This window comes from Panthera tigris, chromosome D1 (assembly GCF_018350195.1).
Source record: "Panthera tigris isolate Pti1 chromosome D1, P.tigris_Pti1_mat1.1, whole genome shotgun sequence".
Taxonomy (NCBI): Eukaryota; Metazoa; Chordata; class Mammalia; order Carnivora; family Felidae; genus Panthera; species Panthera tigris.
Genome location: NC_056669.1, coordinates 111,857,898 through 111,883,346, shown reverse-complemented (window position 1 = coordinate 111,883,346; position 25,449 = coordinate 111,857,898). Strand labels below are relative to the sequence as shown.

The 25,449-nt window shown below is 57.9% G+C and overlaps 1 protein-coding gene across 1 annotated transcript in view; it reads left to right on the top strand.

Moving 5' to 3' along the window:
- SHANK2 (SH3 and multiple ankyrin repeat domains 2) overlaps positions 1–25,449 on the top strand; it is a 490,643-nt gene that overhangs the window by 58,991 nt on the left and 406,203 nt on the right. Inside the window, exon 3 of the mRNA XM_042957704.1 lies at positions 11,289–11,508. Coding sequence (XP_042813638.1) covers positions 11,302–11,508 — 207 coding nt within the window. The 5' untranslated portion in view covers positions 11,289–11,301. The remainder of the gene's footprint in view (positions 1–11,288; positions 11,509–25,449) is intronic.

The following is a 25,449-nucleotide window of genomic DNA, read 5'->3' as shown; positions in this document are numbered from 1 at the left end:
CGGAGCCTGCTGCTTCTCAACAAGGTCGCGTGAGCGAGCACACCTTCGCACCCGTGGCCACTGCTCCGCGTGCTGGGTGTGGAGGCCTTTCCTGGGCACCCTTCCTGCCGCGTGGGGTCAGGGAGCGGCCGGCGGGGGGCACGGACGATGGTGCCCGTGGATGTGAGGTGGGGAGCGTCCCGTGTGCCGGCTGTGCTGGGAGTCCCGACAAGCATCTGCCCCTCTCGGTGACAGCACAGCACAGGGGGCGCTGAGCCCGTGATGCTCCTTGTCTCATCGGAGCCTCAGGGGCCCGCTGGGGACGTCCCCTCGTGTCCTCCCCCCCCCCCCCCCCCGCTGCAGTCCCAGACCGGGCCCCCCAGAGGGGCAGGGGCCTCGGGAGTGGAGGTGGGCCTTCCCCGGCTGGGATAGACGGGGTAGACGGAATATTCATGCTCCCCCCTCCTAAATTCCTGGCCCCCATGTGGCTGTAATTGGAGATGGGGCCTTTAGTGAAGCAGGTGATGTAGGCAAAATGACGTCGTCACTGGGGTGGGGCCTTGATCCTGCAAGATTAGTGTCCTTGTAAGAAGAGTCGCCACAGAGCTCCCTCCCTCCACGTGAGGACACAGCGAGGGTGCCGTTCGCAAGCCGTGAGGACCGTGCTGGTCCCCTGATCTCTCTGACTTGAAGATGAATGTCTGTTGTGTAAGCCCCCCGTCGGTGGCGTTTTGTTACGGCTTCAGGCAGACAAAGACCCTGGGCCTTGTCCCCACCCTGGGTCTGGCAGAACGCCCTGGGCGTTCACGGGGCGTCCGCTCTCCCGCAGACTGTAGGCACGGTGAAGGTCAGATCGCGGTCTGGAGGGGGCCTCTGAGCCCCGCCGTGAGCGCTCAGTGTAGGGGAGCGGTCGTGCCCCCCTCTCGGAAGGCCTGTCCGGATGTTCGGGCGGGGCAGGAGTACACGTGCTTCCTGTTTAAAATGATCCAGCCAGGGGCGTCTGGGGGGCTCAGTCGGTTGAGCATCTGATTTTGGCTCAGGTCACGATCTCGTGGTTCATGAGTTCGAGCCCCGCGTCGGGCTCTGGGCTGACAGCTCAGAGCCTGGAGCCTCCTTCCGATTCTGTGTCTCCCTCTCTCTCTGCCCCTTCCCTGTTCACGCTCTGTCTCTCTTCTTTCTCAAATATAAATAAACATTAAAAATAATAAAATGATACATGTAGCTAGCAAGCTGTTAGATAAAACATGTTTTCACAGAGACACCTTCATAGAGACAAAATTTTAAAAGTGTTTGGAGATTTAGGGCCACCTGGGTGGCTCAGTCAGTTAAGCATCCGACTTCAGCTCAGGTCATGATCTCACAGTTTGTGAGTTCGAGCCCCATGTTGGGCTCTGTGCTGACAGCCTGGAGCCTGCTTTGGATTCTGTGTCTCCTTCTCTCTTTGCTCCTGCCCTACTCACACTCTGTCTCTCAAAAAGTGAATAAACGTTAAAAATATTAAAAAAAAAAGTGATTGGAGATTTGTCATTTCATGTGAGTGGAAGCTGGCATTATACTAAATATGACTGAATCCAGCAACGTCTGGAAAATAGTAAACATTGTTAATTTTTACCTATTCCGTAAAATGTATTTGTCCTGCCTTCCGTTTAGCGAAATTACTACGCACAATTTATGTTCCGCTGAGAGCATAACCTAAATAATTAAAAACTTAATATATTAATGCGCACAGAATGGGGATGGGTTTTCAAAAGAACAGAAGGGAAAATAAGTTTAAGCATTTTTGGGTAAGATTCCAAAAAGGACAGCTACTGAAATATTTCAAATGACCCAAGAAAAGGCAAACTACAAATTAAGATTCCTGAGCCTTGTAATTTCAAGCGGCGATCATTGAAAACAGCAACACTTAAATTCGGCCTCCTGAGAAATTAATTTCCCGGGCTATTTTTATGAACCCAGAACGAGTAGCCAATGGGAAGACTCAGCGTCTTCTGCGTGGGTCGTATTTAGGGTTCTGTGGATCCAGGTTCTGGAGGCACATGGGTTGTTGAATGTTCCCAGCTGTTCCTCGGACACCGCGTGGCACCGTTGTGACACAGGCCCCCCTTGGAGATGCGCCAGGCTGGGTTCCAGACCACCGCCAGGGAGTGAAGACCGCAGCCGAGCCGGGCAGGCGAGTGGCTCAGTTTCCCGGCACGTATAAATGTTAGGCTTGCACTACGCTGCCCTCTGTTAAGTGTGCAAAGCAGTATGTCTAAAAAGTAATGTGCATGCTTTATTTTTATTTAAAAAAGTTTTGTCTTAATGTTTGTTTTTGAGAGAGACAGACAGCATGAGCGGGGAGGGGCAGAGAGAGAGGGAGACCCAGAATCCAAAACGGGCTCCAGGCTCCGAGCCGTCCTCACAGAGCCCGACGCGGGGCTCGAACCCACGAACCGTGAGATCATGACCTGAGCCGAAGTCGGACGCTCAACCGAACGAGCCCCCCGCCCCCGCCGGGCGCCCCAGTAATGTGCATACTTTAAAGAATACTTTGTTGTGGGGGTGGGGGGCTCAGCCAGTGAAGCACTGATTCCAGCTCAGGTCGTGATCTCGTGGTTTGTGCGTTCCAGCCCCGCGTTGGGCTCTGTGCTGACTGTGCAGAGCCTGCTTGGGATCCTCTTCTCTCCTTCTCTCTCTGCCCACCCCTCTCAAAATAAATAAACTTAAAACAATTCCTTTCTTGCTAAAAAACGTGAGCCGTCATCTGAGCTCTCCCTGAATCTTTATCGCTGATCACAGATCACTGTAACAGACAGAAAAGCAATGAAAATTTTGAAATGTTGCAAGAATTACCAAAACGCGATACAGACCCAGAAAATGAGCAAATGTACTGGGGAAATGGCGCCGGGAGGCTCGCTGGACGCAGGGTCGCCGCGGACCCTCCGCTTGTAAAACACGTGACGTCCTTGAAGGTCAGTAAAGGAAAGTGTGATACGGTGAGGTAGCCTGTAGTTCCTTCTGGAACCGGGGACTGGGAAGTTACACGTCCTTGTACCAGAAGCGCTGGGACCCTCGTTGGCCGGTCTCTTACCTGAGCACTTCGCCTGCTCGCACTGTCCGTCCGTCCGTCCGTCCGTCCGTCCATCCGTCCCTGCGGCACTGGAGGAGGAGGGGGACGCGGGTCAGTGGGGGTGACAGGAAGGTGACTCCCTGAGGCAGGCAGTCACTGGGGAGGCTCCAGGCTCCTGGCCTGTGCTGGGCCCTGAGCCGGGTGGGGCCGGGTGTGGGCTCGGCCAGGGGAGGGCATGCGGGGGGGGGGGGGGCTGCTCACAGAGAAGAGGTCTCTGCTCCCGAGAAGAGCCAGATGACAGTGTCTGAGGTGTCACCCGTGCCCTGGCCGGGCCCCTGGACAGGCTGAGCTTAAATCGCCTGAGGACAGACATCTCTGGGCCCACAGGTCCCGCCGTGGGGTTTGACAGGTTGCTCAGAACGGACTCTCGGGCCTGCTGCGTGGGTCACTGTCTGCACCGGGGGGCGGGGGGCAGCGGGCCGTGCTGGGGAGAGGGTGCCGGAAGGGCGTCTCCCGCCAGGAGGTTGGCACCTCCGTTCTGAACTCCCCGGAGCGGGGAGGTATTTTCTCCAGACGCTCTCTTAGGATGGCCAAGGTCGTGGGTGCAGAGGACGGGCAGAGTCCCACAGCCGTGGCAATAACAGGAATTAAAGGAAAGCTGTCCTCGGCTTAAATACTGTCATCAGGGGTGACGGCAGGCCTGGGGGTGGCTGCAGCCCCACCCACCGCACAGCAGGTGTCCCGAGCCTCTCACGTGGCCCCCAAGCTGGCTAGGGCCCGTCTTGGGGTTGGGAATTGTAAAAGCATTTTCATAACAGACACATCCCAGCTTTCAGATCTCGGTGACATTCGTTTCCCCCTGGAAATCTCAGAGCTCTGTAATTTTCCTTGAGGCGCCTGGTTCCCAGACCCGGTAATTAGACTTGGCCGCTGGGAACCCATCGTCTGGAAGGTGTGTCCGCCCTGTGCAAGGCCCCACAGACGGCGCTGCCCCAGCTGGAGCCACTTGGGGAAGGCCGGCCTCCCTCCCAACCCTGCGGGCGGGGGTGGGGGGCGGGGGGGGGGGGAACTTGGCCGATGCTCCCTTGGTGGTAGGTCAGCGTGCATCGGGCAGGAGGACTCGGGCTGTGCCGCCTTCTCCTGGCATTCCCAACACAGGGGCCAGAGCCCGGCAGGGGCAGGCCAGCTAGACGGCTGGGGCTGGGGCTGGGACCCGCCCCTGAGTCCGGAATGCCCTGCCCGTCCAGGCCGTGCAACCATATTGTGATTTTGCGTTTCATCTTGGAGCCCGAGGGCGGCTAGTTCGTGAGAGCCGGAGACGAGGAACCAGCTGAACTTTTCCCTGGCGGGTCAGGGTCCAAGGGAGAAAGCGGGAAGCTTGCCTGAGGAAGGACGTGAACGATAATGCATTTGTTAAATCGGAGTGGGGGCAGAGGGAGCCTGTGGGAAGTCTGTCCTGGCAGCCCAGCCTCCCGTAAGCCTACGACTGCTGTAAACGTTAAGGTCCACGCTTTAAAAGCATATACAAATATATCCATAAATGCCAACATTCTGCATCCCGCCTCCTGGTGTCCATCAGCCGCTGTGTGGACGAGGGGCGTGTTTTGGTGCCCAGACGGGAGGGAATCGACCCGCTTTCCCCTTCTGGGGCCGCACACTGCCCTCCCCTTCTCGCGGGCAGTTCAGGCTCAAAGCTCCTTGCTGCCCAGGGCGGGTTGTCTTGGGGGTTTCCTGGGAGCGGCTCCAAGGGCACATCTGGAACCCACCCGTCCCGTCTGGGCCGTCCAGCTGAGGCGCCCTCCCTGCTGGCGTCACGAGGGTCTGGGGCCGGGGCAGGTCCCTTCCTGGCTGCCCTTATCTGAGTAGGAGCCGTAATGATACCCTCCTGCCTACCACACTCTTGCGAGGGTGTGGCGCTTGGGGTCAGTGCGCCTCAGCCCTTCCGGAAGCATCAGCTGTGCCCGGACCACACTGGGCACCCCTCGGCCTCACCCACGCGTCTCCTTTCAGAATCTGGAGTCGACTTGATTGATCAGGGACTTGTGTCCAAAAAACCACTAGGAGGCAGATCCTAGGTTATAGTCATTGGATTTTTACAGCCACTGTTAATTAAAAACATCGTAACCATACAGAAAGGTAGAAGAACATAATAATAGTTATTTATTTATTATTTTTTTAATTGTCAATTTTTTAAGGTTTTTATTTATTTTTGAGACATACACACACACACACACACACACACACACACACACACACACACACACAGTGTGAGTAGGGGAGGGGCAGAGAGAGAGGGAGACACAGAGTCCGAAGCAGGCTCCAGGCTCCGAGCTGTCAGCACGGAGCCCGACGCGGGGCTTGAACCCATGAACGGTGAGATTGCGACCTGAGCCAAAGTCTGATGCTTAACAGATGGAGCCACCCAGAGGCCCCAATTATTTATTTTGTAAATGTTTATTTATTTATTTTGTGTGTGCGTGTGTGTGTGTGTGTGTGTGAGAGAGAGAGAGAGAGAGAGAGAGAGGAAGTGGGGGAGGGGCAGGGGCAGGGAGAGAGGAGAGAGGGAGAGAATCCCACGCAGGCTTCGTGCTGTCCACCCAGAGCCCATCGTGGGGCTCCAGCTGACGAACGGTGAGATCATGACCGGAGCCGAAGCCAAGAGCCCGACGGTGAACCGACTGAGCCCCCGGGTGCCCCAAATATTGCATCAAAGCATAATCCGCTCGGTGTTCATTACTTAGGCCTTTTAAAAGAAAGTTTACTTACTTATTTCATAAAAACATTTGAAGATTTTGCCATACGTTCATATAGTTCCACTTTTCTGTATTTACGTGAGAGAATCAGGTAGGTCAGCCGAGTTCTGTCCCGTCCACACCGTGAGCTGTGGTCGCGCACGTGGTTACGCGTATCATTATAGCCACAGCCGTCTGCCAGCCTTACCGGGGCTGGATTGATGAAAGGGCTCGGGGAACCAGGGAAGGAGCTCGGGTGGACGACGTGGCACCAACGGGTGTCGGGACGGAGAGGACAGACCTTGTTTATCCACAGACACGGCGGGGATGGGAACAGAGATGTTACTCGGGAGGCTGGTTCCACAGATGCCAAGATAACCTGGGTAGGTGGGCGATTCTTTCCCCTGGCCCCTCCGGCTGCTCTTCCCCGGCCCCCGCCCCCCTGTCCCCGGCCCCCCACTCCCTGCAGCCCAGAGCTCACGCCGACTGGCGGGCGATTCCAAACCATGCGTGTGGCAGCCTGGGTGCCCCCAGCATTTGGTGCCAATTCCTGCAGCCACGACGGTGACCCCGTGTGTCCACGTCTGTGCACGGTCCCCATGCAGCCCCCTGGGGGTCTCCCTGCCTTGAGGATGCGTGAATTTTATACATTTGAGTGAGGTAAACGTGGAATCACAAAATCCTGCTGACAGCTTGTCGCGTATATAGGGTGCTTTGTGTTTTCTTCTTCTTATTTTTAATCTTTTTATTTTTTAAAAATTTTTTTAACGTTTATTTATTTTTGAGACAGAGAGAGACAGCATGAACGGGGGAGGGTCAGAGAGAGGGAGATACAGAATCTGAAACAGGCTCCAGGCTCTGAGCAGTCAGCACAGAGCCCGACGCGGGGCTCGAACTCACGGACCGCGAGATCGTGACCTGAGCCGAAGTCGGACGCTTAACCGACTGAGCCACCCAGGCGCCCCGCCTTTTAATCTTTATTTTTGAGAGAGAGAGAGGACAGAGCGTGAGCAGGGGAGGGGCAGAGAAGGGGGAGACTCAGAATCTGCAGCAGGCTCCAGGCTCAGACTGTCAGCACAGAGCCCGACACAGGGCTTGAACCCACAAACTGTGGGATCGTGACCTGAGCCAAAGTCGGACGCTTTAATTGACTGAGCCACCCCAGGCACCCCCGTTTTTCCTTGTTAATAGGCTCCCTGGGGGGGTGGGTGAGAAAAACACGTTCTGGGGGTCAGTGCACGTTACTGACCTGTGTTTTTATAGCCGCCCCAGAGGTCGGTGTGCCGAAATGCTTGCCCAGGGGTGGCGGGGGCAACCTTTCCTCCCCCAGTCCGGCACTGACTTCCCGAGCGAGGCTGGGCTCCGTGGCATTGCGGCTTTTGGAGCCTGCCCTACCCACCTCACTGTGGGGTGAAGAACCCCCGGGGCCCCTCTGACCCCCACGGTGTTGCTGGATAAGATGCAGGACGCCCGGTTCCGTTTGAATGGCAGACGAACAAAGAATAAAGACGAACATAGTTTTCCGTGGCAGCGCGTCCCACGCAATGTTCGGGAAATACGTCCAGTAAAACGTATTTATTGTTGACCCGAAATGAAATGTGGCGGGGCGCCTTCTCTGCCACCTGGCCGTCCTCCCGGGAGTTAATAATTAAATGTTTTCCCAGGGCTTTGCCTTTCCCACGGGCCTGCCTGTCTCGTGGCTCAAGCCCCGTTTCAGGTCAGGACCTTGTGCTCAGGTCTGCGCCCCGAGCTCCCGGGCTGTCCTCCGAAGGACCAGGGCGCAGGCCTTTTCCTCTTCAGACCTGCCCAGTGGGGCCTCCTGCGCCCGCACTTTGGTGGCAGGCGCGTCCGTTCGCGGGTGTCACCCCGGGCCAGTGTGAGGCGCCCTTGCGCGGGGGCCGCGTGCGGAGGTCTGTGGGTCACAGGAGCCCCTTCCTCTTCTGGCCGTTGGTTCTGTTTCCGGAGTCAAGTATGACTCTAGTTGTTGTGAGCACCGTCGAGTTCCGTCCCGCCTTCTTTAATTTTCTGGAAAGTAAACCCCCGCGGGCGTTGTGCGCATTTCCCGACAGCTCAGACCTGCGTGTCCCTGACGGTCACCGGCCCGGTGGGTCCAGCAGCAGACGTGTTGCGGGGCTGGTAAAGTGACCACTAGGGATGCTGAGTTCCCCACGAGTGTCCTGGCCGAGCGTGTGCCCGAATCTGTCCCCCGTGAAACTGCCTGCCCGCCAGCCGCGGCCGAGCTCACCGAGCCATCTGGCCACCTCGGGGCCTGTGCTTCGGCCCCTGTGCCCTCCTCTCCCTGTCCGCTGAGGGCCCACGGTGTCCCCACTGCTGAGGGGGGTGGCGGCGAATAAGCAGAGCCCCCATGCACACGGACGCTGAAGTGTCGCCCGAGCAGGGTGACCCTGGGGAGCAGCTCACATCGAGGCTGCGGAGGGCTTTCGAGGAAGGGAGCCAGGGCGGGCGTAGATGGGAGCAGTGCCCTGGCCGCCACCTTAGGAAGCAGGGCTGGGATCCTGCGTGAGCCCCCCGCGGAAGTAACTCGGCCCTTGAACCGTCTCAGACGGGCGCGCACTGCGCCCGCTTCTGCTGGGGGCTGTCCGCCTGCCCGTCTTGCGGATGCTGACCCTCGAGGCCCGACCGCGAGCCCCTGGGGCCAGCGCCCATCCTTCGTGGGGAGAGCTGGTGGGCCCGGTGGGCCTGGGACGGCCCCCTTCGCTTCCACCTGGGCCTGGCTTCCCATAAGCCTGACGGCGTCCCTGCCCATCAGACAGGGATGCCCTGCTGTCCTGTGAGTGGGAGGCCACCTTCGCTGTGTCCTCTCTGTGTCTCTTGGTCCCTGCAGGGTCCGGAAGCAGCACAGGCACGCGGTGAGGAGCGGATGACGTAGTTCTTTATCGGACCCCCGTCAGGGCAGGAAGCGACCCCCCCCCCCCCCCGGGAGCCCCGAGTGACGGACGGACCCGTCGGCTGTGTCCGCTCTGACCGCCGAGGCTGCGAACGCCGCGCCTCTCCGCTGTCCCTCACCCCCGGGAAAAGGCAGGTTTGCGTCTGCGCCCCGTGGCCCCGCTGAGCTCTTTTAGGTGCGGCCGCGGTCCCCTGGGGAGCTGCCGAGACCGTGTCCCGACCGATCCACCCAGAAATTCTGGTGCTTCTCTTGTTCTGAAACTCCTCCGGGTGACTTCTCTGCAGCCGGGACGAAGAGCGGCTTTTCTCGAGGAAACACGTCGCCGGAACCTGGGACATAGTTGCAAGTGGTGATGTGTGTGCAACTATTACGACGTCTTTACAAGCGAACGTTTATGTTACTTATTATAACATTACGATTACTCGCACGCGATGCGGAAATAACTACGTCATCGGATGATTTCCGCACCCTAGTTGTGACTATTCTGAATCACAGAGGCCGTGCGTAGGGTATTCTGCGCAGTTACGTTAGGCTCTTCTTTCTTGCCTGGGGAGATGGTGATTGCATTTTGGCCGGGCTGGAGCCAGGGACACCCAGGTCCTGTCCCCGGCCACAGCCCTCTTGCCTCTGACCAGATTTTGCAGTCCTCTGGATGGGGGAACGGGAAGCTTGAATCACAGAGACGTCTGGCAGTGACCACAGAAAAGACCCATCGGCTCTGACGTTTTAATTCGGAATCACGCTGGCGTTAACTTTGGGGATTTTAACCGAAAACCAAGGATCCTCCTGGGTGATTGGGGCGATCGTTTCACTGGCCCGGTGACCCTCTGCGGGTGGTCTAGGGAACAGATGACTCTGGTCGGACTCTCTCTTGCACTCGTGGTGCGAGGGCCGGGAGGTAACTGCCACCAACCAGGAGAGCCCGGAGAGCCCCCTGGGGCCCACGCCACTGTCCCCAGCATCGCCTGAGCCTCCCGATGGTCACCACAAACCAGAAATCTGGCTTCTCATATGAAATCCTTAGGTTTGCAAACATTTAAAGCCCCGTGCGGGCCAAACAAAACAGGGTCTGTTGGCCACGCGATGGTGGCCCCTTCCCCAAGGACGGTGCAGACCCGCTGGGCAGTAAGGAGCCCCTGACCCTGGTCACGGCCTCTCCATTCCCCTGGCGAGGGGGTGCATTTCTGGAGGGGCTCCTTTGCTTTCTTGGGCCTCCTGTGTACCTGGGTGTCTGGTGACCCCGGGAAAGTCTTGGGGGGGGCGCCCCTGGTGGCCGCCTGCGCCCCAGGACTGACCCCACGGGCAGAGCAGTGGAAACTTCCACAGGGTGTTTGCTGTCGTTAAACGAACTCTGGAAGTAAACAGTGCAAGCCGGTTTTCCCACGATGAACACAGAGCTGGCCCTGGGTGATCTGTGCCCCACCTGGGGCTTTCCTGAGCCTCCCGGGGTCATGAAACACGAGCGTGGGGGCCACGCACCCCAGCACCTGCCGGGCCTGGAGCCTGGGCCATATGGCAGGCGTGCTGCTCTGTCCCCCTCCCTCCTGCAAATGGCTGGGTATTTGGTGTGGGGTCCTCATGTGTGGGGGGGGGCCCTTCACACTCAGCTGTGCCCTCCGCGGGAAGACGCCAGGACTTAACCAGGCCGTCCCTGAACGGTCAGGGTGGTCTACGTCCCTGGGTGCTCAGGATAGCCCCGGTTTTGCAGGGAACAACCTGCCCACGTTCCGTGTGCACAGGGACTTGACCTCCTTCACAGAGTTCACGTACAAGTGGTGTTGGCTGCTTTGGCGCGGCACCCCTGGGGTCCCCCCGGCTTTTGTCCTCACCTCTCCGGAGCCCTGCCCACAGAGATGGGGGCATCATTCGGCAGCCTGCTCCCGGAATTACGTCTACAGCCTTCTCTGCCCTTCAGCGGCCGTGGTCCGAGGGCCAGTCGGCGCCCCGACCCGGTCTTTGCTGGGGAGCCTCTGCTTGGTGGCACAAAGGCTGTACTTCCAGCTGCCACAGACTTTTGGGGGCCCCCGGGTCTCCCCGCATCAGCCTGCTCATGACTTCAGCTCCGCCAGAGTCCTGGGCACGGAGACGATCTCCCCTGTGAGCCTGGCCTTGCCTTTCTGTTCTGTTCTGTTTTTGCAGTTACCTATCGTTGCTCTGTGTTTGAAGCAGAGGGGTTATTACACATGAACTTGGTACCTTTGTGACCCGCCCGAGCCTGCGTTTCTTCCTCTCCTGCTGCTCTGTCCTCATAGAAGGACAAAAGGGAGTTTTTCTTCCTTACCTTGGGAGGCTTCCAGCTGCCCCCGGGGCTCCTCGGCTAGTCCCCGTGAGCTTTGGTCCTGGCCTCCGCTAGTTAGGGCTCCTTCCGCGTGCCGGGTTTCCCAGCTCTGGGCAGAGCCCGTGGGCCCCCACGCGGGTCCTGGCCGCCTCCTGGCCCGGGGTTCCGGAGAGCACTGGGGGTGCCGAGTTCTCCCCGCCTTCGGAGGTCTGTGCATCCCTCAACGGTGGCCCGGCCGCCCGTGCAGGGCCGTGAACCCGGGACGCCGGCCTCCGCGAGCGCTGGGGTTTGCCTGCCCTTTTCACGTTGCCTCCTTGTTCTCCTTCTCCCCGCTCCTTACAGACGCAGGGCAGCCATGCCGCGTAGCCCGACGTCCAGCGAGGACGAGATGGCCCAGAGCTTCTCCGACTACTCCGTGGGGTCGGAGTCGGACAGCTCCAAAGAAGAAACCATCTATGACACCATCCGGGCCACGGCGGAGAAGCCCAGCGCCCCCAGGATGGAGGAGAGCCAGGGCCACGCAGTGGTGATCCGCATCCTCATCCAGGACCTGCAGCAGACGGTAGGCCCCGTTGCTCGTTTCGGTCAATGCCAAGCGTGCCTGCGGGCGGCCTCTGCACGGCCCGTCCTGGTGGCGCCCCACACGGCGTGTGCCTGCTCCGCCCTCCCTCCTCCCCACCAGCTGGCTTCGCCTGCACGCTGGCACCTCGGTGCCCTTGCTGAGCACCTGCTGTGTGCCGGGGGGCGGGGGAGCCCAGGCCTCGAGGGCACGGGGACCGGCCTTGCCGGGGACATGCGCACAGCGGACGCGTGGGCAGGCGGGGCCTCCGGCACCCGAGGGGGCCCTGCCTCTTCCTCCGCTCAGTGGGGCACGGCCCCCGGTGTCCCGTGCTCCTTCTCACTTGCCAGGCTGTGCAAGCTCTGTCCGGCCTGCCCCCCCCTGCACCACCCACTGCCGACTCCCAGTTGTCCCTCAGGGTCTGGGCCCCATACCTGGGGCGGCCCCGGTAGCCCTCGGGGCTTCTCGTTGGCCCCGGCCCCGGCGTGTGCCCTGCCTTGCCCTCGTTTGGTTCCCCTGGGTCCTTGCTGGTGGGCCTGCCTGTGTGGCCGCTGCCTGGAGGGTCGGCTCGTGGGGACACGGGCGGGGCTGGGGTTGTCGGAGCCGCTGTGTGAGGCGCTGGTGCCGTGGGGGAGGCGGAATATGTCACCCGAGACCGTGAGCACCCCCGGGTGCGGGGTGTGGGGTGTGGGGTGCGGGGGACCCGTCAGGCTGGGCCAGGCGGAGTCTGGGGCACACGGTGACAGCAAGAGAGGCAATCAGAGGCTGGCAGACCCACGGCCAGGCCGAGCAGGGGCACCCAGTGGTGGCAGTTCTCTTGTGTCCGTGCGTCAGGTGACCTGGTCTCTGAGCACAGCCCTTTCTCCCCTGGGCTCCCCTTTGGGGTGGGACTCAGGGGGCACCTGGGTGAGGTGTGGGTCATCTCACGCTCTCTGTTTTCCTCATCTCTGTCGGTCGTGTGCGGGTGTGGACCCTGCACGCTTCAGGTTGAAGGCAGTGGGAGCAGCGGGTGGTGTGGACGGCCTGCAGGGTTCTCGGGGGGGTGGGCCCGGAGCTCTGCGTCCACCCTTTGTGCTAAAGAGCAGAGTCCCCGGGCAGAGGCCGCGGTGGGGAGGGGGTCCTCTCAGGATCAGAGGAAGTGGCCGGTGTCCCCCCGCTTTGCGCAGGTCAGGCCCCCGCCTCCCGGCACCGTGGGGTCTGCTATGTTGCCTCAGTACCTCGGAGCGCGGGGTCTCCGCTTGTCTGGGGGGAGCAGCTCCGGCAGGACACTGTCCTCTCCAGAGCGAGGCCTGGGGGTGCTGGGGTGCATCCTGCGGACCTGTCGCCCACGAGCGGGGTCAGCCAGATGCCGCACCCTCCGGAAGATGCTCCAGAGCGGATCCCGCAGGCCGCGGGCCGCCCGGCAACACAGGTGTGGCTTTCAGGAGGGCAGGACGGCGTTGAGGCGTTCTGTCTTCTGCGTCGTTTACCATCTCTTACAAAACTTACTCCTTATAAAGACGTCAGGTGTTGGGAAAGCACAGACACCAGCCCCAGAGTGGCTGCAGCGAGCCTTGGGTCACATCCTGCACGCGACTCTCCAGAAGGTGACAGGTGACGGGGTCTGTGCGTACGGACGGAAGCGGGTCGGGGAACACGGGCCGCTGGCAAACCAACGTCGCGTGGTTTTATGTTAACGTAAGAGGAGAAAAAGACAGTGAAGGAAATGCTGAACTTGAGCGATTCCTGGGCTGGAGGAGACTCTTTCCGAATCAATCGGTAAACGTAAACAGTTATGAAACGCTGGAAGGCTGGAGGTTTCGTTGTTGTCCCTGATCACGGTTTTCCCCTCCTTTTCTCCTACCATAAGGAACTTGGCACACTCTCATCTCGCTGGGGTAAATTAAGCTAATTGGAGCGATAAACAGACCTCCAGACATCAGGTGCTTAACACGCAGACGCTGGACTTCTTTCTCTCAAACCAGCCCGCTGGACCGACGGGGACGAGGACACAGACATTCTGCTCCACACAGTCTCCAGGGGCCCAGACCCCTTCCGCTCGGTGGCCGGGCTGCCCCGGGGCTCTGGAGCCCTCCCCGGGTCCCCTGACCTGCCCAGAGGGTGAGGGCGTAGAGAACTGGGGCACGTCACTTCCCCGACCGTCCCGGTTCCTCGGAGGCTGCATTTGACTGCACGGGAGGCTGGGAAACGGAGTTTGGCTCTGAGCCTAGGAAGGAAGAGGTCGGTGTCGTGACAAACGGGGAGCTGGTTGTACAGGTGTGCACACGCACACACATGCGCGCATGTGCACACACGCACACTCATGCACACACAAGTACACATGTACAGGCACACATACACTCATGCACACACACACGTACAGGCACACACATGCACACTCATGTACACACAAGTACACATGTACAGGCACACATACACTCATGCACACACACACACGTACAGGCACACACACGCACACTCATGTACACACAAGTACACATGTACAGGCACACATACACTCATGCACACACACACGTACAGGCACACACATGCACACGTGTACACACACATGCACAGGTACATGTTCACACGTATACACATGTGCACACACCCACACGCACACACACCCACTCATGCACACACAAGTACACATGTACAGGCACAAATACACTCATGCACACACACACACACACGTACAGGCACACACATGCACACTCATGTACACGTGCACACACACGCGCACACACGCACACACGCACAGGTACATGTTCACACGTATGCACATGTGCACACACCCACATGCACACACGCCCACTCATGCAGCCGTGCACACATGTGCACACGCACACACAAGTACACATGTACAGGCACACATGCTCACGCACAAGCACACACACACACACACGTACAGGCACACACATGCACACTCATGTACACGTGCACACACATGCACACACACAGGTACATGTTCACACGTATGCACATGTGTACACACCCACACACGCCCACTCATGCAGCCGTGCACACGTGTGCACACTCACGCACACACAAGTACACATGTACAGGCACACATACACTCATGCACATGCACGCACACACGTATAGGCACATGCACGTATGTGCACACGCACAGGTACATGTTCACACATATGCACATGTGCACACACCCACACGCACACACGCCCACTCATGCAGCCGTGCACACTTATGCACACACAAGGCACACATGTACAGGCACACATGCATGCACACGCACACACGTGCGCACAGCCACACATGTAAGGCACACACACAGGCACGCACATGCACACTCATGTACACGTGCACACACACGCACCCACACGTGCACTCATACATACACATGCACACGCAGGCACACATACGGGCGCATGCACACACGCACGCACACGCACCCCCCTCTGCTCCCCCGCCTCCCGAGTCTCGTGGGTGCAGACCTGTCTGCTCACTGCCACCATCCATCCCGCCGTCCCGCTTCAGAGCTCAGGAGCCTCCTGGTCTGGTCTGGCTTCCAGGGGGAGCACCAGCCAGCTGTTTCTGTTTGTAGTTCTGTTTATTTTATTCTCCTCTTAACTGGAGGGGCGTAACCGTCCAGTGGTGCCTTTCAGGAGGCGTTCCTGTGGCACTGCTTCCTCGGTGGCCGTGCTGTCGGTCTGCGGCAGTCCTGGGCTCTAACGTCGCCTCGAAGCAGCGAGTCCCGAGGTGCTGCTGTAGGGGGCGCTGGCTTCCTGCAGGCCTGTGGTCCCCACGTTTGCGTCCACAGGTCCGTACGTAGCCTTGCTCACGTGTATTCGTGTGTAAAGACGTTTTGTTGAATACACGCCCTTGACTCATGAACCCTGAACACCGACAGTGCCACCGCTCACGCCTGGACGGAGCTCGTGCCACAGGGGAGAAGCACACGGTGCACCTGGCCGTCCTGTGCTTAGACCGCGTGGCGCCATCTCTGCACTGTGCCTCCGACCGTGGGGAGCCGCAAGATCACCAGCAGGAGCCCCAAAACGGGCCCTGAGTAGAGCCCAGAAGGACTCTGGTGTGCAGGACGCAGGATGAGCTGAATGAACCAAAAAGCCTGTCGCCGGCTCGCTCTACATTGCCCGGAGCGTGCAGATCGGACGCCACAAACGCTTGGCCGCTCCGTAAGTGGTCACGGAAGAGCCACGGATGCTGACTTGGGGACACAGACGAACGTTAGCGAGCGGGCAGACTCCCAAATGTGGAATCCGCGAATGAGGAGAATCGACTGTGCGTGTGTCCCCGTGGTTTTCGTGTCGATTTCTCCGTGCGCCGTCGGAGGCAGGACTCCTTCCCACCTCACCCCACGGCTTCGGGGACGTCGCTCGGCTGCGTCCGTCGGTGACCTGAGTTTTTCCTTCTTTAACCGGCTCCCTAACGAAGTGGCCTCGGTTCCCGTACGGGAAGCGTTTGGTGCCGGCCGTTCTGTTTCTCCCGGAAAAGCTTCCCACCTGCAGATTCTGTTTGCCCCTCGTTTCTGGGAGGTTTTCCTACACGCCGTCTGTGTTTCCGCGTTGCCGGTTGGGCTCTGTGTTTCTTGGACGGCAACCGCCGTCACCTGGGTGTCTCCGTCTGCCTTTTCTCTGACGGCCTTCATCGCTGGTGCCTGCTTGTCCTCTGCGATTCTCTCGGGTCCTCCTTTATGGTGTTTCCACTTGGGCCCACTCTGTTCTGCGATCCCTGACTGAATGTGGTTGTGTGATTTCGGACTTCCGTTTGATTTCGCAGCCCTGCGTGGGCCCATCTGGAAAGCTATTCTTTTCAGCTCTTGGTGTTTTTACGAGGTTTTCTGGCTTCTTCTTTCCCTCTTGTAGGTCTTCCTTCTTTTAATTGGGGCGCGCTCACTCTGGATGAATGCGTGTCTGATTCCCGCGTGCCTTCCCGCCTACTTTCCTTGTCTCCTCTGTGGCAGGTCTTTGCTGTCTCCGGGCTGCTCTGCCTGGCGTGTCCACTTGGGCAGAAACTTGCTGTCTTTCTGGTGTTCTGGTTGCGTGTGGGTGAACCGTCCTCAGCTCCCTCCCATCCTGATGCCCAATGTCCTGCAGACGCATTCCCTCGGGGGGAGGCACCGTGGGCCAGTGTATTAAGGTCTTTTTGTTTTCCCGTCACGATGCTGCTCATTAAATTTGTGTGCACAATTTTGTCCTGTCCTTTCTTCGTTGTTATTGAAATTTTAGTTAGTTGACATACAGCCCAATGTTGGTCTCAGGAGCAGAATTCAGTGACTCGCCCCTTATGTGCAACACCCAGTGCTCAGCGCACGTGCCCTCCTTAACGCCCCTCCCCCGTCTAGCCCACCCCCCCCCCACCTCCCTCCACCAACCCTCAGTTTGTTCTCTGTCATGAAGAGTCTCTTGCGGTTTGTTTCCTTTTCTTCTCTCGCTCCCTGCCCTCCTGTTCCTCTGTTTTGTTTCTTCAATTCCGCGTATGAGTGAAATCCTACGGTACTTGTCTTTCTTGGGTCGGTTATTTCGCTTAGCGTAAGAAACTCTCGTTCCGTCCACGTGGTGGCAAATGGCGGCCTTTCCCTCTTTTTTATAGCCAAGTAATATTCTACTGTGTGTATAAACCACATCTTTATTCATTCATCAGTCTGTGGACACTGGGGCTCTTTCCATCCTTTGGCTGTTGTCGATAGTGCTGCTGTAAACACCGGGGTGCCTGTGCCCCTTCGAAACAGCACACGGGTTTCCCGTGGATAAATGCCTAGTAGTGCGATTGCTGGGTCGTAGGGTAGTTCTATTTCTAATTTTTTGAGGACCCTCCACACTGTTTTCCAGCGTGGCTGCACCAGTTTGCATTCCCACCAGCGGTGCAAAAGAGACCCTCTCTCTCCGCATCCTCGCCAACATCTGTCGTTGCCTGAGTTGCTCATGTGAGCCATTCTGACAGGTGGCAGGTGGTATCTCACTGTGGTTTTGATTTGCATTTCCCAGATGATGAGTGACGTGGAGCATGTTTTCGTGTGTCGGTCGGCCATCTGGAGGTCTTCTTTGGAGAAGTGTCTACTCATGTCTTCTAACCATTTCTTCACTGGATTGTTTTCGGGGTGTTGAGTTTGATAGATTCTTTATTGATTTTGGATACTGACCCTTTATCTGAGATGTTGTTTGCAGGGGCACCTGGGTGGCTCAGTCGGTTAAGCATCTGACTTCGGCTCAGGTCATGATCTCATGGTCTGTGGGTTCAAGCCCCACATCGGGCTCTGTGCGGACAGCTCGGAGCCTGGAGCCTGATTCGGATTCTGTGTCTCCCTCTCGCTCTGCCCCTCCCCCGCTTGTGCTCTATCTCTCTCTGTCTCTCAAAAATAGACCTTAAAAAAAGATATGTCATTGGCCAATATCTTCTCCCATTCCGTCGGTTGCCTTTTAGTTTTGTTGAGTGTTTCCTTCGGTGTGCAGAAGCTTTTTTATCTTGATGAAGCCCCAACAGTTCGCATGATATGTGTTACTTCAGTTAGTTTGTGTAACAACCTGACATGGGCAGTGTTGTTGACGTACTTACTACACACACAAAGTGAGCACAGTGTGTAACCAGCATGGGACGAAGTGACGGGACATCACCCGTGCCCCAAGGCCCCGTGACGCCCTCCTGGTCCCAGTCGACAGGTGAGTAGCAGGTGGCCTGGGACACAATGGCCTGCAGCCTCCAAACCTGCCAGAAGCTGGTGTTGGCTGTGGCCAGCGGACGGCCTTGCAGAAGGCACGGCACGGGGTCGGGTGCGTCTGAGACGCTCGGGGTCACATCCCCCACCGTCCGCCCGTGTTTTGGGGCACAGCACCAAAGGTCTCGAGCCGGGGCTGTGCAGGCTGGCCATGCAGCCGGGACCAGGCGACAGCAAATGCCCTTTAAACCTCTGTTACCTCGATCGGTCTCCTTGGTCAAAGCTGGCAGTGTCAATACCCGGGAGGCCGTCACTGGTGGCAACGGAGAGGGAGTCCATTGTGCTGTCATGGCTGTTGAGACGCTCCACGGATAGTGAGCAAGGGTGTGGGACATTGAAGAGGTCAACACAACGCCGGGTCAGGCGGACACAGGGTAGTGGGAGCCTGCCTGGAAGCCCGAGTCCCGCCTCTGCCTGCCATGACCTCTTCCTGGCGGGTGGCGTGGGGGACTTCTGCCCCCCGCCACCCCTCCCCCCACCCCAGGATTCTGACCGCTCTGCCAGTAGCTTCGGGAACCCGTCAAGAATTACCGATGGAGAGACACCTACCCTCCAGGCCCGCAGTTACAAAGGTCCGCCAGGGTTCGGTCTCTACTCCCAAGAGTATGATTGTTTCCGGAACCTTCTAAAGATCACCTGTCTTCACTTTGTTCTCGGCAAACAAAGCCCCTGGAGGCTGAGCGCACAACTCCCACGGGTGTGAGCTCCTGCAACAAAGCAGCCATTGTTCCCTCGTGCAGACCGTGCCAGGCCGGGTCCTGCGCAGGGGACGTGAGCCGGACCCTGGAATCCTGCCCGGCGGAGCCGTGCGAGTTGCCGTGGCCGGTTTGTCACCCCTGTGCCTGCCCACCCGAGGGGAGGTGGTGTCTCCAGGAGCTGTGAGGCTGTCCCTCTTCCGCCCCAGGGGCGTCTGGACCTGTCTCTTCTCCCAGAGTGACTGTGGTCCTAGGTGTCCCCCCCACAGTGGGATGATGTTCCCCGCCTCTGAGCGGGAGCCCCCGGCAGGGCTCACCTGCCTTCAGGAGCCCCTCCCCAGGCCCCCTGGAGCGAGGTACACAGTCCGGGTGGGCCTGGGGTGCGGTGACCCGGGTCCCTTTGCTCCAGGCCGCCGCACACGCACGGGGGGCTCACTGTGGGCCCCAAGGCTACACCTGTCAGCAAACCCGCCCTTTTAAGCCAGCGGCATGTGCCCCAAACAGCACAAACTCCAGCCCTTCTGTGATTTATAGTTTTGGGGAAGGTGGGTTTGGAAGCGGGAGCAGAGCTGGCCCCGAGCGCACGGCGGTCCGGTTTCTGCCGCGCACCGAGTGGCCCGTCACGAGGAGGAGCTCGGGGCCGGGCCGTGTCGCGCTTTCCTCGGGTGCGCCCAGCGCCACCTCAGGGTTTGGCCCCGAGTCACTCCGTGGAGGCTGCCAGCCCACGTGTCCGTCACCGCCGCCCGTCTGAACGGGTCCACCGAGGCGCAGGGACTGGCCGCCTCCTGGCAGAAGCTGCGGGAAAGCGCGTCTCTCCTTTTCTGCTTCGTAGATGCTTCCATTTATTACGTAAGTGTGCCCGGGGGTTGGGGATCCCCCTGCCTGGCTCTCCGCAGCACTCTGGCCCTGAGTGGATCAGCTCTGTCAAGACTTGTCTCCCATCCAAACCAGATTCCTTTGCTGGGAATCCTTCCCCTCCCCTAACCTATTCCCACCTTCTACTTAACTCTCACACGAAGCTCGGGAGTCCCAGGGCTCACTCCATGCCCTTCCCACACTCAGGGCCTCACTTACCACGTCTGAGCGACGGATGGCCACAGCCACGGCCGCACCTCCAGCTCTGACCTCTGTCCCGGGGGCCGGGGTGCACCCCCCGACACCTGCTCAGCTGAAAGGTCACACTGCCTAGAAGGGGTGCCGGGACCCTCCCTTCCTCTCTCTCCAACCCCCCACGCCTGGTCCCACTGCCGTTCCCCCTCTCAGCTAGTGGTTAGCTTTGAAAAAACAACTTTATTAAGGTACAATTTATTTAAAAAAAAATTTTTTTTTAACGTTTATTTTTGGGACAGAGAGAAACAGAGCATGAACGGGGGAGGGGCAGAGAGAGAGGGAGACACAGAATCGGAAGCAGGCTCCAGGCTCTGAGCCATCAGCCCAGAGCCCGACGCGGGGCTCGAACTCACGGACCGTGAGATCGTGACCTGAGCCGAAGTCGGAGGCTTAACAGACTGAGCCACCCAGGCGCCCCTATTAAGGTACAATTTATAAGCCGTAAGAGGCTCTCCTCTTAAGGATACCCACACAGGGACGTTCAGGGAATTTGCTGAGTCGTGCAGCCGTCACCACCCTCTGCGTCGGGGATCTTCCCATTCACCGCCTGCCCGCAGCTCGTCCTCGCCCACGTCCAGCCCCTGCGTCCACTACCCTGCCTCGTGTCTTTGTGGTCGCCCTGTTGTGGGCATTCGGTGTTCATGGGGTCATGCAGGATGCAGATTCCGTGTCTGGTTTCTTTCACACAGTGGAAGAGATTTGAGGCTCATCCACCTTGTCTCCTTTCTACTGGCAAGGAGCATTCCGTCGATGGACGGGCCACACCTTGCTGTCCACGTTTTGGCCGTGAACGTCTGATTCTGTCATCCGAGCCAGCACGCAGGGGTCCATCCCCGCCGGACGCCTTACCAGTCCAATGCCGGGTCCTGTCCTGAGCCCTCTGGGTCCCTTGGACCCCGGCTATCCTGTCCACCTCCGTCACCCTGCCGTCTGTATCCCCGCCTTTCCCCCCGGCCCAGGAGAGCCCACCCAGCAGGAGACGCTCGTAGCGTAAACACAGTTCCACCGCGTCCTGTCGGTCTCCCCCAGGAGCTCTTAGGGCTTCAAGGATGAGGATCAAATGCTTACCCGGTGCGCCTCCCCGGCCCCCACCGATCCTCCGTGAGGTGGCCCTGTGGCCCTTGCTTCCCCTGCGCCCCCAGCACAGCTGTGATTCCACAGGTACACGCTCGCGTGACTCCTTGGCCAGCGTCTCGCTCCACCGGGGCTCCCGGTCTGTCTTGTGCGTCCTTGTGCCCCAGCGACTGGTGCGGCTGAATGAACACTGTCACTGAGAGAGTGAATGACGTCATCTGAACCCTCGTCTCCGACCAGTGGAGGAGGGGACATCTGAGCAGAGCTGCTGTGGAAGGCTCGGTGCAGAGCGCATGACCTCGTTAATATTTGAGAAGGGGGATCTTGGCTTCTCTGGGTCGTGGGGTCCACGAGGAAGGAAGGAAGCAGAAGCGGGTAGGAGGCTCCTGCAAGAAGCCAGGGGGGCGTTGATGAAGGCGGAGACCCGCGGACAGGTTCCTGATGACAAAGTCGGTGGGATCGGAGGAGGTATGACTCTTGCAGGAGAGTGTGGTCTGGCCTTCCGAACCGGTCCTTAATTGTGACGTATGTCAACAAGTTTTAAAATGTGATGCCTTTGGGGCGCCTGGGTGGCTCAGCCGGTTAAGCGTCCGACTTCGGCTCAGGTCACGATCTCACGGTCCGTGAGTTCGAGCCCCGCGTCCGGCTCTGGGCTGATGGCTCAGAGCCTGGAGCCTGCTTCCGATTCTGTGTCTCCCTCTCTCTCTGCCCCTCCCCCGTTCATGCTGTCTCTCTCTGTCTCAAAAATAAATAAACGTTAAAAAAAAATTTAAAAAAAATAAAAATAAAAATAAAATGTGATGGCTGTGTTTCGATAGTCTCTCAGTAAAGGGGAGAAACAATATCTTGTAAAAATTGAGCTGGAATTCACCTTCTATACAGTTTGCCCATGAGAAGCATACGGTTCAACGGATTTTAGGCAATTCCCAGATGAATGTACCTGTTGCCGCAGTTAATCTTGGAACATTCTCATCACCCCGGAAGGAAACCCTCTGCCCCTCAGCAGTCAGCCCCCCTCCCCGTGCCACGCAGCCCCTGGCAACCACTCATCTGCTTTCCATCCTCTGGATTTGCCTCTTCTGCACATTCCCTCTCAGTGGAATCCCCCACTGTGTGGACTGGGAGACAGACCCGTGGTTTCCTTAGCTGTCTGCTTCTCCTGTGGGAGGCAAGCCCAGCATCCCTCAAGTCTGCCCCTGAGACCAGTGCTTACCACATTGGTGCCTTGAAAGCCACCATTAAATGGCCTCACGTGTCATCGAGTAGCCCAGGCAACACGGAGGTGAAGAACTCTTGCATCCAAAAATGTGTTGGTCTTTCAGGCCGCCATTTTGATTCCGGATCTTCCTGTCTTGGAATGTATTCTTTCCTGCCCGCTCATTTGCTGACCGAAAGGAAATTTGTTTGGGATGGTAGAGTTCATTAGAAAATCAGTTGTACCTGACCCTGGCTTGAGCACATTTTCTGCCCTGAAAGAAAAGTCAGGAGGATTCAGGGGGCCGATGGAGACGATGGTGATAATGTTCTTCCTTCAAGAATTTTGACACTATGCAGTGTGGCCCAGGGCTGACTCCCATCTCCGCCAAGGAGACCCCCAAGAGGCAGAGAGATGCCTTAGGTCTTTGTATGATCCTGGTTTTTTTTTTTTAATATACAGAAAACTGAAAATACAGGACAATACAAAGAATGATATCATAAATACCATTGTATCTATCTATTATGAGTCATTGACAGTGGTGAGCATTTTGTCACTTTTTTATCCTAGGATTAAAACGTTTGGCCCGATAAGGTCAAAGTCACCCTTAGTCCTCACGCCCAGCCCCCTCTCCTCGGCAGAAGCACTGTCTTAAATTCAGTATGAATCCCTCTTGCTTGCTGCCTGTATGTATCAGTGATCGCTGTATAGTGTTGCGTCGTGTAAAAAAGAACATATGTACCCGGCATCATACTGGGCATGTCATTCGTAACTTACTTTTTCCACCTGGCAGGTATGTTTTTGAGATTTGGCTTTTATATTATCCATCCATCAGTTATCCATTTATCCTTCCATCTCACCCTCCCTCTATCCCTCCCTCCCCCATCCATCCACCCCCCCATCCAACTACCCATCCCTCCCTCCCTTTACCCCCCCACCCATCTCTCCATCTCTCAGTCTGTCTCTCCCTCCCTTTTTCATTACAGAAACAGATGGTCTGGATCTTTGATCTCTTCTGTGAGAGACCCTCCTGTGTCCTTTGTAGTCCCCATTTGGATCACTTTTGGGGGACGTGGAAGGCGTGGACTCTGGTTTTCTTGGTGGTTTCATTCATTGGTTGCTAAGGCCAAAGAGAGCCCCCCGCCCTTGCCCGGCCGCCGACTTCCCTCTGCCTCCATTTTCTCTGTGATGGCGGTGATGATCACCGACCTCCCTGTCCTTAAATGGAGTGGTTTACAGTTTACAGTTTTAATCAGGGAACTGGTGGGTTGTAAGTGGGCTCCAAGAGGAGGCCTTGATCATGGCAGGGCAGCTTGCTGAAGGCTGAGAGGGGCTTTACTTCCATTTCCATCATTAAAAAGACAAACAAAAACAAGACAACCCTCTTTAACCAGCATCGGTTTTGTGTTGTAAGGACTCCATGCTGCGGCTCCTGTTAGGTAGTAGGGTAATGTTTTATACGTGAGAGGTCAGCCTGGCTTGCTGGGGTCTCCGTAGCCCGTGTGACAAATGTCTGAGCTGCTGCGCCCTCCTGCTTAAGCTTTTCTCTCTGAGAAAGTTCTGTTTGGGGAAGTGACTTTGGTCTGGAATGGTTACACATTCTGCAAAAAAAAAACCCTTGGCAAATCCCACATTGTGTTGGGAACGCTGTGGTTCCAAAGGCCACGCTGGTGAAGATTAGGACGTCTCCTCCTCCCCCGGTGTCCCAGGCTGATAAGAGTTACCCAGAAGGTGGCCGTGCCAGGGCCGAACCGTCAATATTTAATTTCCTGCGTCAGATCCAAGAGCGAGGCGCTTTCCAGCACCTTCTGTGGTCGGATCTCTGTGACTCGTCCTGCTGGGTCTGAGTCCTGCCCGCCCATTTTTGACCTTTCTCTTCCCACACCTCCTCCCTGGATGGACGGGGGCTCGTTCCCCACAGTGTCCGTGTGGCATCCACCGCCACCTCCCCGGCCCCTGCCCGTCTCCCGTCCACGTCACACCCCTGCCGGGGCAGCCCTCCCGGCCCATGGCTCCGTGTGCTGCCCGGACCCGGTGGGTCCGGCTCTGCCTCCGGGCCCGTGAGTTACAGTTGCACCTCTTACAGCCGTGTGGCTCTGGGAGCCGTTCTGAGTTTTCCCTGTTCCCCTCTGGACTCAGGAGCACTCGTCCCGACCTCCGGAGCCCGTGAGAAGACGTGTCAGCAGTTGCAACCATGTGGTCCCAACCCCAAACGTCCTGTCCCCCACTCCACTTCCGGGGGCCGCCTGACGATGGCCATCAGGAGAGAAGAATTAACTCCCTTCCCTGGAGACGTGGGCCACCCCCAGATTCCGAGCGGCGCCTCTCCGTTTACCGTCACCTTGACAATGGCGGAGGACCACCGGTTCGCCCCTTAAAAATCAGCCCCAGCCCGCGGTTCGCCCGTCGCTTCGACCGAGCACCAGGTGGTAGTTAGGCTTTTACCGTCTGAAAGGACTTATTCCGATTCGAAAAACGAATCCACGGCCACTTTATCCTTTATTAGCGTTCAGACATCCAGAAGCACCCTCATGACTCCTGGCCTTCCTTCAGCATCCACGCACGAGGCTGTCCTCAGTCAAGGTCACCCAGCATTTCCTTTTCCCTCGGAATCCCTCGTTTTAATCTTCATGCCTTAGCCGTGAGGGCGGTTGCCTGTTTGTCGCCACAGGTTCCAGCCCGAGAGGTCTTTGTGCACAGCGGGGAGCAGTGTTTCCTTTGGAAACTGCCCGGTCCCGGTTTGGGTTGCCTTGGCGTTGGCTGTATTTCGGAGGTGGGCAAATCTGCGGATGGCACGTGAACAGCCGTTATTAAAGGCGCGGACATGCTTGAGTGTCCCTTGAAATGGCCCCTGGCAAGTTCTGTGTGTTATGGCTCTCTTCTTTATTTTTAATTTTTCTTTAATGTTTATTTTTGAGAGGGTGGGGAGGGGCGGAGGGAGAAGGAGACACAGAATCCGAAGCAGGCTCCGGGCTCCGAGCTGTCAGCACAGAGCCCCACGCGGGGCTCGAACCCACGAACTACAAGATCATGACCTGAGCTGAAAGCTAGATGCTTGACTGACTGAGCCACCCAGGCTCCCCTATTATGGCTCTTTTGAACTGCATCTTAAAGGGACTGATAATGACCCAAAGTGTGGCCCGGAGGAAGTCTTAAATTGTGAAATGCACTTCTTTGCAACGCGTGATGTGCTC